This window comes from Balaenoptera ricei, chromosome 11 (assembly GCF_028023285.1).
Source record: "Balaenoptera ricei isolate mBalRic1 chromosome 11, mBalRic1.hap2, whole genome shotgun sequence".
Taxonomy (NCBI): Eukaryota; Metazoa; Chordata; class Mammalia; order Artiodactyla; family Balaenopteridae; genus Balaenoptera; species Balaenoptera ricei.
Genome location: NC_082649.1, coordinates 75,070,410 through 75,090,514, shown reverse-complemented (window position 1 = coordinate 75,090,514; position 20,105 = coordinate 75,070,410). Strand labels below are relative to the sequence as shown.

Genomic DNA, 20,105 nt, shown 5'->3' with positions numbered 1-20,105 from the left:
AAATTAAAAATTCTCTAGAAGGAATCAATAGCAGAATAATTGAAGCAGAAGAACGGATAAGTGACCTGGAAGATAAAATAGTGGAAATAACTATTGCAGAGCAGAATAAAGAAAAAGAATGAAGAGAATTGAGGACAGTCTCAGAGACCTCTGGAACAACATTAAATGCACCAACATTCAAATCATAGGGGTCCCAGAAGAAGAAGAGACAAAGAAAGGGACTGAGAGAATATTTGATGAGATTCTAGTTGAAAACTTCCCTAATACGGGAAAGGAAACAGTCAATCAAGTCCAGGAAGCACAGAGAGTCCCATACAGGATAAATCCAAGGAGAAACACGCCAAGAAATATATTAATCAAACTATCAAAAATTAAATACAAAGAAAAAATATTAAAAGCAGCAAGGGAAAAACAACAAGTAACATACAAGGGAATCCCCATAAGGTTATCAGCTGATCTTTCAGCAGAAACTCTGCAAGCCAGAGGGAGTGGCAGGACATATTTAAAGTGATGAAAGGGAAAAACTTACAACCAAGATTACTCTACCCAGCAAGGATCTCATTTGGATTCGATGGAGAAACTAAAACCTTTACAGACAAGCAAAGGCTAAGAGAATTCAGCACCACCAAACCAGCCTTACAACAAATGCTAAAGGAACTTGTCTAGGCAGGAAACAAAAGAGAAGGAAAAGACCTACAATAACAAACCCAAAACAATTAAGAAAATGGGAATAGGAACATACATATCAGTAACTACCTTATGTAAATGGATTAAATGCTCCAACCAAAAGACATAGACTGGCTGAATGGATACAAAAACAAGACCCATATATATTCTGTTTACAAGAGACCCACTTCAGACCTAGGGACACATACAGACTGAAAGTGAGGGGATGGAAAAAGAAATTCCATGCAAATGGAAATCAAAAGAAAGCTGGAGTAGCAATTCTCATATCAGACTAAAGAGACTTTAAAATAAAGACTATTTCAAGGCACAAAGAAGGACACTACATAATGATCAAGGGATCAATCCAAGAAGAAGATATAGCAATTGTAAATATTTATGCACCCAACATAGGAGCACCTCAATACATAAGGCAAATGCTTACAGCCATAAAAGGAGAAATTGAAAGTAACACAATCATAGTAGGGGACTTTAACACCCCACTTTCACCAATGGACAGATCATCCAAAATGAAAATAAATAAGGAAACACAAGCTTTAAATGATACATTAAACAACATGGGCTTAATTGATATTTATAGGACATTCCATCCGAAAACAACAGAATACACTTTCTTCTCAAGTGCTCATGGAACAGTTTCCAGGATAGAGCATATCCTGGGTCACAAATCAAGCCTTGGTTAATTTAGGACAATTGAAATCATATCAAGTATCTTCCAACCACAACGCTATGAGACTAGATATCAATTACAGGAAAAAATCTGTAAAAAATACAAACACATGGAGGCTAAACAATACACGACTAAATAAGCAAGAGATCACTGAAGAAATCAAAGAGGAAATAAAAAAATAGCTAGAGACAAATGACAATGAAAACACGATGACCAAAACCTATGGGATGCAGCAAAAGCAGTTCTAAGAGGGAAGTTTATAGCAATACAATTCTACCTCAAGAAACAAGAAACATCTTTAATAAACAACCCACCCTTGCACCTAAAGCAATTAGAGAAAGAAGAACAAAAATAACCCAAAGTTAGAAGAAGGAAAGAAATCATACACATCAGATCAGAAATAAATGAAAAAGAAATGAAGGAAACAATAGCAAAGATCAATACAACTAAAAGCTGGTTCTTTGAGAAGATAAACAAAATTGATAAACCATTAGCCAGACTCATCAAGAAAAAAAGGGAGAAGACTCAGATCAATCGAATTAGAAATGAAAAAGGAGAAGTAACAACTGACACTGCAGAAATACAAAGGATCATGAGTGATTACTACAAGCAACTATGTGCCAATAAAAGGGAAAACCTGGAAGAAATGGACAAATTCTTAGAAAAGCACAACCTTCTGAGACGGAACCAGGAAGAAATAGAAAATATAAACAGACCAATCACAAGCACTGAAATTGAAACTGTGATAAAAAATCTTCCAACAAACAAAAGCCCAGGACCAAATGGCTTCACAGGGGAATTCTATGAAACATTTAGAGAAGAGCCAACACCTATCCTTCTCAAACTCTTCCAAAATATAGCAGAGGGAGGGACACTCCCAAACTCATTCTACGAGACCACCATCACCCTGTTACCAAAACCAGACAAAGATGTCACAAAGAAAGAAAACTACAGGCCAATATCACTGATGAACATAGATGCAAAAATCCTCAACCAAATACTAGCAAACAGAATCCCACAGCACATTCAAAGGATCATTCACCATGATCAAGTGGGGTTTATCCCAGGAATGCAAAGATTTTTCAGTATATGCAAATGAATCAATGTGATACACCATATTAACAAACTGAAGGAGAAAAACCGTATGATCATCTCAATAGATGCAGAAAAAGCTTTTGACAAAATTCAACACCGATTTATGATAAAAACCCTCCAGAGCGCAGGCATAGAGGGAACTTTCCTCAACATAATAAAGGCCATATACAACAAACCCACAGCCAACATCGTTCTTAATGGTGCAAAACTGAAACCATTTCCTCTGAGATCAGGAACAAGACAAGGTTGTCCACTCTAACCACTATTCTTCAACATAGTTTTGGAAGTTTTAGCCACAGCAATCTGAGACAAAAAAGAAATAAAAGGAATCCAAACTGACAAAGAAGAAGTAAAGCTGTCACTGTTTGCAGATGACATGATACTATACATAGAGAATCCTAAAGATGCTACCAGAAAACTACTAGAGCTAATGAAAAAATTTGGTAAAGTACCAGGATACAAAATTAATGCACAGAAATCTCTTGCATTCCTATACACTAATGATGAAAAATCGGAAACAGAAATTAAGGAAACACTCCCTTTTACCATTGCAACAAAAAGAATAAAATACCTAGGAATAAACATACCAAGGGAGACAAAAGACCTGTATGCAGAAAACTGTAAGACACTGATGAAAGAAATTAAAGATGATACCAACAGATGGAGAGATATACCATGTTCTTGGATTGGAAGAATCAACATGTGAAAATGACTATACTACCCAAAGCAATCTAGATTCAATGCAATCCCTATCAAACTACCAATGGCATTTTTCATAGAACTAGAACAAAAAATTTCACAATTTGTATGGAAACACAAAAGAGCCCAAATAGCCAAAGCAATCTTTTTTTTTCCCCCTTAAGTTAATTTTTATATTACTAATCATTGTACTGCTATAGCTAAATCAACTAAATATAGTTTTACGTTGTGTTGCTCAAAAGGTCTACAAACAACAAAGCTGATGCTTACCTAAAAAACGAACATTTTTAAAATAAAGGAAGAAAACAATTATGTTCCAAATGAATGGCACTGGGCAAGATACATATTACCAGTAACATATTTAGACAGAGAGTATCAGGTGCCGATTGGTTTCTCTTATATGCATAAGAGGCTTGAAGAAGATCTTGAAAATAATGTTCCTCCCTCTAAATTTTTAGCTTCTACATAGTGTCAGATGTTATAATTGATATGAAGGATAAATGCGTTTAGGCAAAAGTAAAAATCCACATACAAAATAAAACAGCAAAATCTGTAGAGACTTTCTGTAGAAGGCTCTCTTCTCTTGTGGTAACATCCTTTAGTACATATCCAGGATAGACTAAATTGAAACAATATATTTTGATACAGTAGTAATCCTTTCATATACTCTTACTAAATATTATAAAATTCCAAAAATACATAAATATTCCTTGTACCATGCATTATGCTCCATTTTGGGCCTGATGAGGTTGTGGTTACTATTTTAACAGTTAAACAGTGCACCTGAAAAGTTCTGCCATCTATACACAGTGAATGGAGACAGTGGTGAGGGCTCTAGAGAGATGGCAAGCTACCTTTAAAGTGAAAAATTTTTATGGAGTGTCTCCAAATTAGAGGAGAGGAGGATATAGGGTAGGGGAGGTAAGCAGGGTAAAACAATTTTAAAATGACACTGCTTAGGAGTATATATTTAAAGATAGCTACTATACCTTGTCTATCCTTTATCCTAATCTGGAATAACTGCATGTTTGTGCAAAATAAAGTTTCTACTTTATAGGAAGACGAACAGTGTGTTAGGAAAAGCATGTTATTTTCAGGGGAAGACAGGGGAAGATGTGAAGACATGTCTCTTGTAAGTGCTATTTTATTTGGTAAGTCTTTTGGCTACATCACTGTATGCTATTTCAACCTCCTTATCACTGGGGCAGGTAGCCAAAGCAAACTAGAGAAAGAAAAACAGAGCTGGAGGAATCAGGCTCCCTGACTTCAGATGATACTACAAAGCTACAGTAATCAAGACAGTATGGTACTGGCACAAAAACAGAAATATAGATCAATGGAACAAGATAGAAAGCCCAGAGATAAACCCAAACACATATGGTCACCTTATTTTTGATAAAGGAGGCAAGAATATACAGTGGAGAAAAGACAGCCTCTTCAATGATTGGTGCTGGGAAAACTGGACAGCTACATGTAGAAGAATGAAATTAGAACACTCCCTAACACCATACACAAAAATAAACTCCAAATGGATTAAAGACCTAAATGTAAGGCAGACACTATCAAACTCTTAGAAGAAAACATAGGCAGAGCACTCTATGACATAAATCACAGCAAGATTCTTTTTGACCACCTCCTAGAGAAATGGAAATAAAAACAAAAATAAACAAATGGGACCTAATGAAACTTAAGAGCTTTTACATAGCAAAGGAAACCATAAAGAAGATGAAAAGACAGCTCTCAGAATGGGAGAAAATATTTGCAAATGAAGCAACTGACAAAGGATTAATCTCCAAAATTTACAAGTAGCTCATGCAGCTCAATTTCAAAAAAACAAACAACCCAATCCAAAAATGAGCAGAAGACCTAAATAGACATTTCTCCAAAGAAGACATACAGATTGCCAACAAACACATGAAAGGATGCTCAACATCACTAATCATTAGAGAAATGTAAATCAAAACTACAATGAGGTATCACCTCACACCAGTCAGAATGGCCATCATCAAAAAATCTACAAACAATAAATGCTGGAGAGGGTGTGGAGAAAAGGGAACCCTCTTGCACTGTTGGTGGGAATGTAAATTGATACAGCCACTATGGAGAACAGTATAGAGGTTCCTTAAAAAACTAAAAATAGAACTACCATACGACCCAGCAATCCCACTACTGGGCATATACCCTGAGAAAACCATAATTCAAAAAGATTCTTGTACCATAATGTTCATTGCAGCTCTATTTACAATAGCCAGGACATGGAAGCAACCTAAGTGTCCATCGACAGATGAATGGATAAAGAAGATGTCACACATATATACAATGGAATATTACTCAGCCATAAAAAGAAACGAAATTGAGTTATTTGTAGTGAAGTGGATGGATGTAGAGTCTGTCATACAGAGTGAAGTAAGTCAGAAAGAGAAAAACAAATACCATATGCTAACACATATACATGGAATCAAAAAAAAAAAAAGGTTCTGAAGAACCTAGGGGCAGGACAGGAATAAAAACACAGATGCAGAGAATGGACTTGAGGACACAGGGAGTGGGAAGGGTAAGCTGGGACAAAGTGAGAGAATGGCATGCACATATATACACTACCAAATATAAAATAGATAGCTAGTGGGAAGCAGCTGCATTGCACAGGGAGATCAGCTCAGTGCTCTGTGACTACCTAGAGGGGTGGGATAGGGAGGGTGGGAGGGAGACACAAGAGGGAGAGGATATGGGGAAATATGTATATGCATAGCTGATTCACTTTGTTATAAAGCAGAAACTGACACACCATTGTAAAGCAATTATACTCCAATAAAGATGTTAAAAAAAAAAAGACCACAAATAGCTAATGTTGGTGAGGATGTAGAGAGAAGGGAGCCCTTGTACACTGTTGGTGGGAACATAAAGTGGTGCAGCCACTATGGGAAACAGTGTGGAGGTCCCTCTAAAAACTAAAAATAGAACTGCATATGACCCAGCCATTCCATTTCTGAGTATATATCCAAAGTAAACAAAACCAGTAATCAAAAAGATAAATGCACCCTAATGTTCACAACAGCATTATTTACAAAAGCCAAGACGTGGATAAGGAAGATGTGAATTTATATACATATATATATATACATATGGAATGGAATAACTCAGCCATAAAAAAGAACGAAAATTTTCCATTTGCAACAACAAAGATAAACCTGGAGAGTATTATGCATAGAGAAATAAGTCAGACAGAGAAAGATAAATACTGTATGTTATCATTTATATGTGGAATCTAAAAAATAAAACAAACGAAGGAATATAACAAAACAGAAACCGACTCACACATACAGAGAAAAAACTAGTGGTTACCAGTGGGGAGAGGAAAGGGAGGAGAGGCAAGATAGGAGTAGGGGATTAAGAGGTACAAACTACTATGTATAAAATAAATAAGCTATAATGATACATTGTATAGCACAGGGAATATAGCCTATATTTTATAACTTTAAATGGAGTATAATCTATAAAAATTTTGAATCACTATGTTGTACATCTGAAACTAATATATATTGTAAATCAACTATACCTGAATTTAAAAAAGCACAGACCAGGACTTCCCTGGCTGTTCAGTGGTTAAGACTCTGCACTTCCATTGCAGTGGGCATGAGTTCGATCCATGGTCGGGGAACTAAGATCCTGCGTGCTGCGCAGCACGGCCAAAAAATAAAAAGCACAATCCATAAAAAAACCAATAAATTTTATTTCATAAAAATTAAAAACTATAGCTAGGTGAAAGATTCTGTTAAGAGGATGGAAAAACAAGCTACATACTGCAAGAAAATATTCACAAATCACATATCCAACAAAGGACTTGTATCTAGAATATTTAAGAACTCTCAAAACTCAACAGGATAAAAACAAAAAATCCAATTAGAAAATGAGTAAAAGACATGACTAGACATTTTACCAAAGAGGATATATGGATGGCAAATAAGCACATCAAAGATGCTCAACATTATTAACCATTAGGGAAATGTAAATTAAAACTGTGATGAGTTATCACTACATACCCATTAGTATGGCTAAAATAAAAAATAGTGACAATTCCAGCTGATTTTTGACACTGCTGAATATTCACTTCCTTTTAAATGCCCTTATACTTATTTTTCTAGTTCTCTAAATATTATTTCTCTGTCATCTTCATGGGTTTCTCTTCCCTGCCTGACTGTGGCCCACTGTTCTCTTTCCTTGAATCTTCCTGGATGATTCTCTTCTGATTTCAAGTACCTTCCATATTTTGATGACTCCCATAGATTTTGATGCACAAATACCTCAAATTCAACATGTCAGAAAAAATGAACTTATCAGCTTCTTCCATAAGACGTCTCTTCCTCCTTATTCTCTCTTCTAGTTATCACTATTTACCCAGTCACTCATGCTTAAAACACCTGAGTCTTAACTTCTTTTTCCCCCCTCTCTGCCATACAATTAGTCCCCAAATGCTACGAATATTTCTCCAATCAGTCCTCTTTTTGTCCTAGCCTTAGATCAGGACTTCCTCTTTCGCCTTGACTACAATAGCCATCAGTGGCTTCTCATAACCTACAGAATTAAATCTTAATGTGTATGCAAGGCTTTCTGTAATATGACTCCTACCTATTCTCCTGCCTCTCCTCTCGCCACGCTCTGTATCATATTTTATGCTTCACCAGCATGGACTTTCTTATTCATCCTTGAGGAAACATAACGTTTCTCACCTCGCTGCTTTTGCCCCACACGTCCCCTCACCATCCATGCTTCTTCTTACCTGGCTGTCTCTATTTCAGCTCAGTTACCATCCCCAGGAAGTCTTACCCTATTTCTATGGGTTTGGGTAGATGACTTCTTCTTTGCTCCTATTATACATTGTTCATTTTTATTATTTTTCTTAGCATATTGTATTTGGTATTCCTTTGATATTTTTATGTATTAAAATGATGTATTTTCTAGTCTTGAGGCTAGGAGTTGCTTCTTAAATATCTTTGTGTCTTTAACAACTATGGTATTGACTACCAATAGTGGATATTCAATAAATGCTTGATGAATTAATGAATATAAACACTTATGTTCAGTAAAATACAACAGGTGTGATAGAAGTATGAAGAGACCACAGTGAGGGCATAAAGTAGGAAGTTTTCAAAAAAGACTTTGAAAGCACATGGTCTCACTCAGAAAAGTCAGATATCTCTTTGCTAATGGAAGAATGTATACTCCAATTGTAAGGGTCAAATATATATATTTTATAGCTTAATTTGGTGCTGTTTATTGACATGGCTAAGACTGAGGAAGGAACGTTTTAGGAGCTGGGAGATCAAGAGATCTCTTTTGGCTATGCTGGATATTTCAGGAAGAGCTGAGTTCTAGAGATACAGATTTAGAACACATCAACATATATAGTTGATATTTACAGTCACGGGACTAGATGAAATCACCTAGGGGGAGAGGGAAGAGAAAGAGTGGGGAGAAGATCAGATTCATTACTAGAGAGAGTAAGTCTGTTGAGGGATTGGGGACCACCACAGGATGTTTAAGATCAAGCAGCATATTAGTGGAATAGCCATAGAAAATGACCCTCTAGAAGAATTTTGGAGTGAGCAACTAATTGAAAAAAAATTTTAAGTAGGAGACAAAAGAAAAAATGTCCAACCAGGTCATTCCTTTAAAAAAATATTTTATTTCGAAATAATTTCAGACTTATAGAAAATTGTAAAAAGAGTACAAAGAATTCTCCTATATGTTCACTTGTCCCCATAATGTTAATATTCTTGCCTGAAACAATGATTACTATGGTGGTTGCCAGATAGTAATTTTCCCACCATTCCTTGTATATTTTTTACTTGGAATTTTGTAGTAAGGAAGAACTTCATCCTTTTCCTTTCTTTCTCTCTCTCTCTCTTTCTTTCCTCATTCATTAATTCATTTATATCAGTATGGACTATTTACGGACAGTCTTATTTTAGCTATTGAATTTAATGTGTTACTACTATGGTTTATTTTGATGTTCAGCTGCCCCAGATTTGGCCAGTGGGAGCCCTTCAAATTGACTGTTATATTCTTTTTAGCTTATCCCATCATTCTTTGAGATCTCATGTTTTGATACAGTAAGATATTCCAGGCTTATACTGTACTTTTCCTATTCTAATCCTGGAGTCAGTCATTTCTCCAAGGATTCCTGCCTCTTTTTAGTAGAGAATGGTATTTAGAAACCATGACATGGGTGTTAGCTGTGTTCCTGAGATGTAATTCTTCTTTGTTCTCTCAGCAGAAAGAGCCAGGAAATTATCTTTCTGTTTGTCTATCTATCTATCTATCTATCTATCCATCCTTCCTTCTCTCCTCTGTCTATCTTAAAAACCATGAGTTTATACTTATGCCTCCTATTCCAATTTAATATCACTGGGTTCATTCTAGTCTTCCCTCTTTCCTTATTTGTTGCTCCCTTCTCTCACAGTCAGAAACCTAACTTTTATGAACCACAGTATATTTACTGATTTTGTTAAATTCTAGAATACACATAAACTGTTTTTAAATTGCTAACCCATAACATGTGAGAAACCTACTCTGCACCACCAGGGAAGTCCCACCATCTTAACTATTTTAAAATGTACTGTTCAGGGCTTCCCTGGTGGCGCAGTGGTTAAGAATCCGCCTGGCAATGCAGGGGACACAGGTTTGAGCCCTGGTCCCGGAAGATCCCACATGCCGCGGAGCAACTAAGCCTGTGCGCCACAACTACTGAGCCCATGTGCCACAACTACTGAAGCCCGCATGCCTAGAGCCCGTGCTCCGCAACAAGAGGAGCCACCGCAATGAGAAGCCCGCACACCGCAATGAAGAGCAGCCCCCGGCAACTAGAGAAAGCCTGAGCGCAGCAATGAAGACCCAATGCAGCCAAAAATATATAAATTAATTAATTAAAAATAAATAAAGTGTACTGTTCAGTGGTGTTAAGTATTTTCACATTGTGCAAATTATCTCCAGAATATTTTCATATTGCAAAACTGAAACTCTACACTCATGAAACAACTCTCCATTTCCTTTTCCCCCTAGTCCCTGGCAAGTGGCATTCTATTTTCTGTTTTATGAATTTGACTACTGTAGATACCTCATATAAGTGGAATCATAAAGTGTTTATCTTTTTGTCATTGGCCTATTTCATTTAGCATAATGTCCTCAAGTTTCACCCATCTCCTAAATTTTTAAGCATTCTTTCCCCTTTATTTGAGATATACTTTGCAAATATTTTCTCCCAGAGTGTCAGTAGTCTTTTGACCTTTTTTATTATGATGTTTTTAAAACATGCAAGCATTTTAATTTTATGGAGTCAGAATTTGTCAATCATTTTTTCCTTTTTTGTACCTGGAATTTGAATCATAGTTTTAAAGTCTTCCTCTATGCTCAATTATAGAAGAATTTTATCAGTTTTTTTCTGGCCTTGTATAGTTATATTGTTTAGTTTAATTAAATTTCTGATCTATTTGGAGTTTATTCTTGTGTATGTTGGAAGAAAGGTGTTAAATTTATCTTTTTCCAAATGGCTAACCAGTTGTCCCAGAAATATTTATTAAAATCTTTATCTTTGCTTCAGTGATTTGGGGTGCCACATTTATCATATGCTACATTTTCCTATGGACTGGATCTATTTCTGGACTTTCTATTTTTTTTTTCCCAGTCGTCTGTCTATTCATGTACCTGTACCATGCTATTCTCATCAGGGAGACTTTATAATATGTTTTAATGTCTCCTAGGGATAGTTCTTCCTTATAAATTTTCTTTCTCAGGAATTTCTTGGCTATTTATTTTTCCACTTGAACTTTAGTCTCTACTTGTCTAGTTTCTTAAAAATGTGTGTAGATATTTTTATTGGTATTGCATTAAATTGATTTTGGGACAACTTTAAATTTTCATGATGTTAAAATATCTTTACCAAGATCAAGTACTGTCTTTCCATTTGTTCATGTCTATTTTTGTCAGACTACTCATTGTTATGGGAGAATTTATGAAATTATATTATGATGCTATTATACCAGAATAGTATCTCCAGGAGAGTGGGGCTTTGTCTGTTTTGTTTATTACTATATCCTCAGCATTTGGAACAATACCTGAATATTTGTTGAATTAATGAATATTTGTTAAATGAAGGAATAGTTAAGTTAGATTAAGGATGTTTGTTTTGCCTTAAGAAAGTGAAGAGTATACTAAGAACATTAATTTGGAGAGAACTCATCATAAATAAAAATATAAAATAGTTTCTTTGTAGGTTGTACTTTTGGATAAAATATTTTTATTCTGAAAACATGTTATTTTTCATAATATTTTTACTCTGAAATGCTACATTTCACATGTATCATTGAAATGCTACACCATTTAGAACACTTAATTTTTTCTTATTACATTCTCAGTTCAACTATATTTATTTGAAACAATGTGTAGAGAGTAGTCCCATAGTACCTATTCAGCAGGAATGGCTGGATCACATGTTAATGCTGATACCTGAGTCTTTAAAGGAAGGGAAAGAAAGAGAAGAACTCATTCAAAGTCTCATAAATGAGGTGTCAAGTGATTTTGAAAAAAGCATGAAGAGATATTTGGGTAAGTGGCATTTAACACACGCCAAGCTTGCTTGTTCCCCCACCTCTCCCAATCGAAAGTAGAAATATGAATAATGAACATTATATGTTTAGCTATATGTATTTCTTAGATATTTTTAAAGTTTTAACTTTGAGCCTATAACCTAGTCAAATCTTTGTAATTTAAGGACACTGTTTTTAAGGGTACTTTTTGTAATTTTTATGTGCTTAATAGCTTTTTAATTTTTTACTTTGTCTTTATGGTTATAGTTATACTATTTACAGGATTGTAAGAAAATATTAATGTGTTTGGGGAGATTTATTAGGGATTTAACCTTTGCAATTTTTAATTGGATTAATTTTTTTAAGTGGCCATGCCAGTGACCTTTGAATACATAGGATGAGAAAAACTGAGAACTTATTAAAGCTTTACTGTATCTGAATTCACCTCCAAAGCAGGGCCGAAATAGTACCAAGAGCATGATTTTGTTTCACATAAGGGATTTTTTTCTTATACTCATTTTGATTCATATTAAACTATACTATCCATTATCAAAAGTTAGAAACTTTGATTTCAGTTAAGTCTTGCAAGGATTTTCAAGAAGTATTAACCTATCTATCTATCTATAAAATATATGTATATATATACATTTTTTTTTTTTTTTTAGTGAGGAGTGTTCTTGTGAGACCTCCAGTTAAATGGCTTGAAGATGAAGGAGGCCCTTTACCTGAATCCCCTGTGTAAGTAAAATTTTTATAAAACAGTACTGTATCTAGGTTTTGATAACTGATTGAAAATAAACTGGTCTTACATTCAAGGCTACAACTGTGAAGCTCAAAAGTGTTTTGAAAACATGTAAAAAAAAATAGTACTACTGTTTTTTTTTTCCCCAAAGGTATCCTCTACATTGAACTTATCTAGTTGTTGCTTATGCAATTAGTGGGAACATTTATGGATGTATAACTCAACTTGGCCTTAAGTAAGCTTTGCAGTATGCCAGACAGATTTCTCCGTCTCTTCTCCCCAATCCTAAGGACTGAGTTTGTTTATCAACTACCCAGGGTAACTGAGCCAGAGCACAGTGGAAGTTAGGGAACTCATGCCTGGCCCATCAGCCTGCCTTACCCACAAATGATCTCTGGTCTCTCCGAAGATAATGAACTCTTAAGTTCTTGATGTATTTTTATTACATGCTTATCTCCTAAGTTTCCCATTGCTGAGCACATTTCTCTCTTCTCAACCCCCAGTCTTCTCACTTTGATACTAATTCCATGTCACAAATATTATTTCCTAAAATTTAGAATGTATCATTTGAATCCTGTTTGATATGATGTTTTGCTTTTCCAGAGGCCTGGATTATTCTAAGCTTTGGCATTCTAACTATCTGCAGACAAGAAATCAAATATTAGCTAATTTGTACATTGTTCATCCAACTATGAAAATGTTATTGGACCTTGGTTATACAACATTTGCCAATACAGTTTTGCTAGACTTAACTGGAATTAGGTAAAATCCCATATTTATTAATTAACATTTAAAATTTGAATGTCTCCTGCTTGAGTCTTTATATTTTGACTATATAATTTAAAAAACTGATTGATAAATACTCAGGACTTTTCTTAGGTTAAAAAATTTTTTAATTTATCTTACTTGTTTCAACAATTTTGCATCATGACCAATATCTATTGTTTGCTTTAAATCATTTTTTTCTCATAAATAGAGGTAAAGGCCCAATTGACTGTGAATCATTGAAAAATGATTTATCAATACAAGCTAGAAAGGCAGAAGAGAAGATAATGAACACTTGGTATCCAAAGGTTATAAGTCTCTTTACCAAGAAGGAGTCACTAGAAGGCATTAAACCTGAGAAACTGGATGCATTTTATAACTGTGTTTCCACACTTATGTCAAATCAGGTAAATAGGTTTTGTATATTTTAAATGATAATGTTATTGAAGTTACTTTAGTATTTTAAATATATCTTCTTTAGATATAGTGCTATATAATTATTTTGAAATAAATTAAGAAAGACTTTTACTATAATTTTGTTTAAATAACTTTAGCAGAAAAATGCTTCATTTCTGGAAGCAGTCTAAAAATGAGAGGGAAGGGCTTCCTTAGTGGAGCAGTGGTTAAGAATCTGCCTGCCAATGAAGGGGACATGGGTTCGAGCCCTGGTCTGGGAAGATCCCACATGCTGCGGAGCAACTAAGCCCGTGCGCCACGACTACTGAGCCTGTGCTCTAGAGCCAGTGAGTCACAACTACTGAGCCTGTGTACCTAGAGCCCTGCTCCGCAACAAGAGAAGCCACCGCAGTGAGAAACCACCGCAGTGAAAAGCCCGCGCACCACAACGAAGAGTAGCCCCCACTTGCTGCGACTAGAGAAAGCCCGTGCGCAGCAACGAAGACCCAACACAGCCAATAAATAAATAAATAAATAAATAAATAAAATCTAAAAAAATAAAAATAAAAATAAAAAATAAAATGAGAGGTAAGTCTAGAAGTATGTGTCAATATTATGATTGATTACTGGAATCATGCTTAAAGGCTATAAGCTAATTATAGCTTTATTGGAGTAAATTAACAAAAGTACTATCCTAGTGAACATATTTTTGAACTTATGAAATTACAAGTTAATTGATTTTCGTTTTGTTCTCAGTCAAATCTTGGTTCGAAACGTTATTGATCGTCTTTAAATGACAAACAGAAAGAGAATATGAATTTTATACAATTATTTTATGGGCTCCTTGAATTTTTACTATTGTAGAAATGTAATCCTAGAAAAATAGTTTTGAATAAAAACTTTTCCTTTTGGTAAAGACCTCCAAAGATTCCATGAATTTTGCCATTTTTAACGGGAATTTATATATATATACACACACACACACACACACACACACACACATATATATATATATCTATATATATCTGGTATGTAATACTGTAACGAATATACATGATTTCCTTTTTACCTTTATCCTCTTAAGAGGACTATGATTATATGATAAGAAGTAAAGAGATGAGGAATGTTTTGAAGATTATTTAGATATATGTTTGTCTACCTTGCTTAAATATCTAATAGTTGGTTCTGTATAAGAAAGCATTATTCATACTTTGGTAACTTATAGTGCACATTTCTAAGTTCCAGTGGCTTCACTCTCACCTAGTGATGTGCTGGAAATCTGACCCCAGGAGAAAAAGCCCTGGTTTGTAGTGTTTGCCAATTTCCATGGGGTAAATATTCCCACCATGGTGATTGTCAAGCATCCAAGAGTTTAGTGTCTGGCTCACAAAATTCTTGAATGTTTAACAATTGGCTCTTATAATTGTAGGAGCTAGCTCTAGTACACTACTGTCCCTTGCCCCGTATACATGTCACCTCATGACACCCCCAAACTTAGGTTTCAGGCCTCTCCTCCCCTCAGTCTTTACCATATTGTTGGGTCTTCCGGAACTTTTTCTGTACCAGGGACAGAATTACTAAAGGATGTAGAAGATTCTGAGTTGCCATTTTAAGATTGTTGATATTCTATAGAAAAATTAAAGTTTGTATATATTGTCCTATTTATTTTAGACTATATTTATTAAGAACATATTGTGCTGAATGAAGATAATTTTCAGGACTAAATGGATTGGTAGAGTGAATTAATTATAGGCAATAGCTTACTGATTATAGTTAAAGGTTCAATTTGTACTTTCTAAAGTAATAATAACTTATGGCATCATGCAGCTAAAAGAGCTCTTAAAGAGAACTGTAGAAGGATTTGTAAAACTCTTTGACCAAGAAGATAAACGAGGGCTGCCAATATTTAAGATGGAATTGACGTTTGATGATGATAAAATGGAATTTTATCCTACTTTTCAAGATTTGGAAGATGTTGTTTTGGGTTTGGTTGAGCGAATAGCTGAAGCTCTGCAGGTATTTCTTTATTCTTATCCATTGGGTTTCTTTTTTAAAAAAATTTTTATTGGAGTATAGTTGGTTTACGATGTTGCATTAGTTTCAGGTGTACAGCAAAGTGAATCGGTTATACATACACACATACCCAGTCTTTTTTTAAGATTCTTTTCCCATATAGTCCATTACAGAGTATTGAGTAGAGTTCCCTATAGGTCCTTATTAGTTATCTATTTTATATATAGTAGTGTGTATATATCAATCCCAGTCTCTCAAGTTATCCCTCCCTCCCCCTTACCCCCTGGTAACCATAAGTTTGTTTTCTACATCTGTGACTCTGCGCATTGGGTTTCTTTATATGGCCCTTTATCGAACTTTTAAATTGACTTGAAGCTCTATAAAGTGTATATGTACATAAAATGTTATAACTCGTTGTTTTCTTTCCATCCTCCAGGTTATTTTAAGTTAAAAGTGCTTTCTCTTTGAGAAAGTTTCCTGGCTTGAGATGACTTTTTTCTTCTTATAACTTTTATTGCAGTTATGAATTGATATTTTTGTGCATGTCTCATGTTCCCTACTGAGTTGTGAACTTCTTAAGGACAAGATCCAAGTCATGTTTGTTCTTTCTAGAGCTTTCTAGTATAATCACTTCAACATAGTTCCTCAATAAATATTTGTTGAATGATAGAAAACTAACCCAACTAAGGTTTTATATTAGACTACAGACAATTTTAAATCATTATTTTGCATCAAGTTATCTTTTCTTGGACCACTGAAATCTGAAATGAATTTTTAAAAGTATAGTATAAGATCTACATATAGATCAATTGCACAGATATTTATTTCATGAATTGTCATTTTTATTTATGTTAGAATGTCCAAACAGTACCCTCTTGGCTATCAGGAACTTCAACAACTGTGAATCTTGACGCAGAACTTCCTGAACATGTGTTACAATGGGCTCTTGATACACTGAAGGTGGCAGTACATCATAACTTAGAAGGTGCAAGAAAACATTATGAGACATATGGTATATATGACACATAATATTGTATCTCTTTTTTTGTCATAAAAGAATGCCATTTTATTTTTACTAGAATTTGGTCAGTTATTTGGTTGTCTGGATCTGTCATGAAAGAGCAGAGAGCCAGAAGTGAGCATAGGCATGGCTTTTGGCAGAGTCATGGATCAAACCCAAGAAACTTGAATTCTGTTGTTCAGTCCAAAGGGTGAATGTTAACTGGAGCAGGGTCATAAAGCCAAAATGTAGAGAGAAGAGTTGTTGGCATAAGGAGAAAGTTAAATCAAGGGCAAAAGCAAGGTAATTTCTAAGAATAGTTTTGAAGAGTCTGCAGCTCAGTAGCCTCCTCAAGTGTGTTATGGGCTCAGGATAGATAGTTGTTATTTGACATTCTATTAACCAAAACCTTTTATTGACTGGCTTATCTGTACCTCTAAGTTATTTTACATACCCTATTATCTTTATTTTAAAAGTCTGCATTTAACCTGGTTTGCTTATTAAGTCTATTTTATGTTATTTTGTCTGTTCCTATTAGTGTATGTTAATAGTCTATTAATAACATTTAATTGAATAGGCTACTCCATTCTATGACTATATAAAAAAGCACTTTACCTTTTTAAGAGGGTGTTACTGAGATTTAAATTAGATTATTAATTTTCAGTTGAAAAATACAATTGGCTCCTTGATGGGACTGCAGTTAAGCTGATAGAGACTTTTCAGGCAGAAGATCATACTTTTGATGAATACACAGAGGTAAGTGTTAATTCTGTTTTTCATTAATGTCTGTGAATTTCTTTTTAAAATTAAGATCTTTTTATTCTAAAAAATAAATGCTTCAGTCTAAGTTAACAGAATTTCTTATTCAAAACGTCATTTTAGTAAACTCATATGTTCATCTAATAATTTCCCTAGTCATTCATTTAACTCATTCATTGATTCAACAAAAATATCTTTCATCACATTCAGAGACATAGCAAGATTTTGGTGATGCAAAAATAAATAATACATAAGCATTATCCTCAAGAGCTTGTATTTGGCATGGAAGCCAGATATCGAAATAACAACTGTAATATATTGAGATTAGTACTAGAATGGAGATAGGGACAAAGTGTTGTGGAAGCTCACAAGAAGGAATGATTACTTTTGCTTTCGGAAATTGGTGGAGGTTTCTAGAAAAAGTGAAAAGTGGGCTGGACTTTGAAGTAGATGTTTATAGGTGGAGAAGAGAGGAAATGTAACATAAGAAAAGGCCGAAAGTATTTAGAGGTGTTCAGAGAACGTCATATAAACCCCAAATGGCTGAAGAGTAGGTAATTAGGGATACAATATATGGGGTATTTTGTGTTTCCATACAAATTTTAGAATTAATTGTTCTAGTTCTATGAAAAATGCCATTGATGCTTTGGTAGACTTGCACTGAATATGTAGATTGCCTTGGGAAGTATGGTCATTTTAACAGTATTAATTCTTTTACTTCATGAGCCTGGTATATCTTTCCATTTTTTTGTGTTGATTCAATGTCTTTCATCAATGTCTTATAGTTTTCAGAGTACAGGTCTTTTACATCCTTGGCTAGATTTATTACTAGGTATTTTATTCTTTTTGATGCAATTGTAAATGGGACTGTTTTCTTAACTTCTCCTTCTGATAGTTCATTAGTAACATGTAGAAACAGTATAGATTTCTGTATATTAATTTTGCATCCTTCAACTTCCCTGAATTTATTTATTACTTCTTACACTATTTTGGTGGTGTCTAGGATTTTCTATATGGGTTATCATGTCATCTGCAAACAGTGACAGTTTTACTTCTTCCTTTCCAATTTGGATGCCCTTTATTTCTTATTCTTGTCTGTCTGCTGTGGCTAGGACTTCCGATACTATGTTGAATAAAAGTGGTGAGAGTGGGCATCCTTGTCTTGTTCCTGATCTTAGAGGAAATGCTTTCAGCTTTTCACCATTGAGTATGATGTTGGCTGTGTAATATAGCCTTTATTATGTTGAAGTATGTTTCCTCTATACACATTTTTTTGACAGTTGCTATCATAAATGGAATTTGCATTGTGCCAAAAGCTTTTTCTGTACCTATTGAGATGATCAGATGGTTTTTATTCTTCATTCCGTTAATATGGTGTATCACATTGATTGATTTGCAGTTATTAAATCATCCTTGCATCCTTGGGATAAATCCCACTTGATCATGGTATATGATCCTTTTAATGTATTGTTGAATTCAGTTTGATAATATTTTGTTGAGGATTTTTGCATCTATGTTCATCAGTGATATTTGCCTGTAATTTTCTTTTTTTCTGTTGTCTTTTTCTGGTTTTGGTGTCAGGGTGATGCTGGCCTCATGTAATGAATTTGGAAGCATTCCTTCCTCTGCAATTTTTTGGAATAGTTTGAGGACAGATGTTAACTCTCAAGTGTTTTGTAGAATTTACCTACAAATCTGTCTGGTCCTAGACTTTTGTTTGTTGGGAGTTTTTAAATTATTGATTCAATTACTTTACTGGTAATTGGTCTGTTCATATTTTATATTTACCCTATTCAGTCTTGGTAGATTGTACATTTCTCAGAATTTGTCCATTTCTTCTAGGTTGTCCATTTTATTGTCTTATAATTGTTGGTAACAATGCCATGTGATCCTTTGTATTTCTATGAGTCAGTTGTAACTTCTCTTTCATTTCTGATTTTATTTATTTGGGCCCTCTCTCTTCTTTTCTTAATGAGTTTGGCTAAAGGTTTATCAATTTTGTTTATCTTTTCAAAGAACCAACTCTTGTTTTCACTGATCTTTTCTATTAACTTTTAAATCTCTATTTCCACTCTGATCTTTATTTCTTTCCTTTTACTAATTTTAGATTTTGTTTTTCTTTTTGTAGTTCCTTTAGCTGTAAGGTTAAATTGCTTATTTGAGGATTTCCTTGTTTCCTGAGGTAGGCTTGTATCACTATAATTTATGTCCTAGAACTGCTTTTGCTGTATCTTATATATATATATATATATATATATATATATATATATATATATATATATATATATATATTTTATTGAAGTATAGTTGATTTACAATGTATTAGTTTCTGGTGTACAGCAAAGTGATTCAGTTATACATATATATAAATACTCTTTTTCATATTCTTTTCCATTATTGTTTATTGCAGGATATTGAATATAGTTCCCTGTGCTCTACAGTAGGACCTTGTTGTTTATCTAATTTATATATAGTAGTTTGCATCTGCTAATCTCAAGCTCCCAATTTATCCCCCAATTCCCTTTCCCCTTTGGTAACCATAAATTTGTTTTCCCTATATATTTTGGATCATTGTGTTTCTATTTTCATTTGTCTCCAGGTATTTTTTTATTTCCTCTTTGATTTCTTCAGTGACCCATTGGTTGTTTCATTGTGGTTTTAATTTGTATTTCACTGATGACTAATAATGCTGAACATCTT

General features: G+C 34.3%; 1 protein-coding gene across 1 annotated transcript in view; it reads left to right on the top strand.

Annotated features, from left to right (window-relative positions):
- The window catches only part of DNAH12 (dynein axonemal heavy chain 12), a 238,341-nt gene that overhangs the window by 31,326 nt on the left and 186,910 nt on the right, over nt 1-20,105 (top strand). Inside the window, exons 5-11 of the mRNA XM_059939970.1 lie at nt 11,560-11,749; nt 12,396-12,468; nt 13,076-13,234; nt 13,449-13,644; nt 15,461-15,649; nt 16,502-16,658; nt 17,311-17,402. Coding sequence (XP_059795953.1) covers nt 11,560-11,749; nt 12,396-12,468; nt 13,076-13,234; nt 13,449-13,644; nt 15,461-15,649; nt 16,502-16,658; nt 17,311-17,402 — 1,056 coding nt within the window. The remainder of the gene's footprint in view (nt 1-11,559; nt 11,750-12,395; nt 12,469-13,075; nt 13,235-13,448; nt 13,645-15,460; nt 15,650-16,501; nt 16,659-17,310; nt 17,403-20,105) is intronic.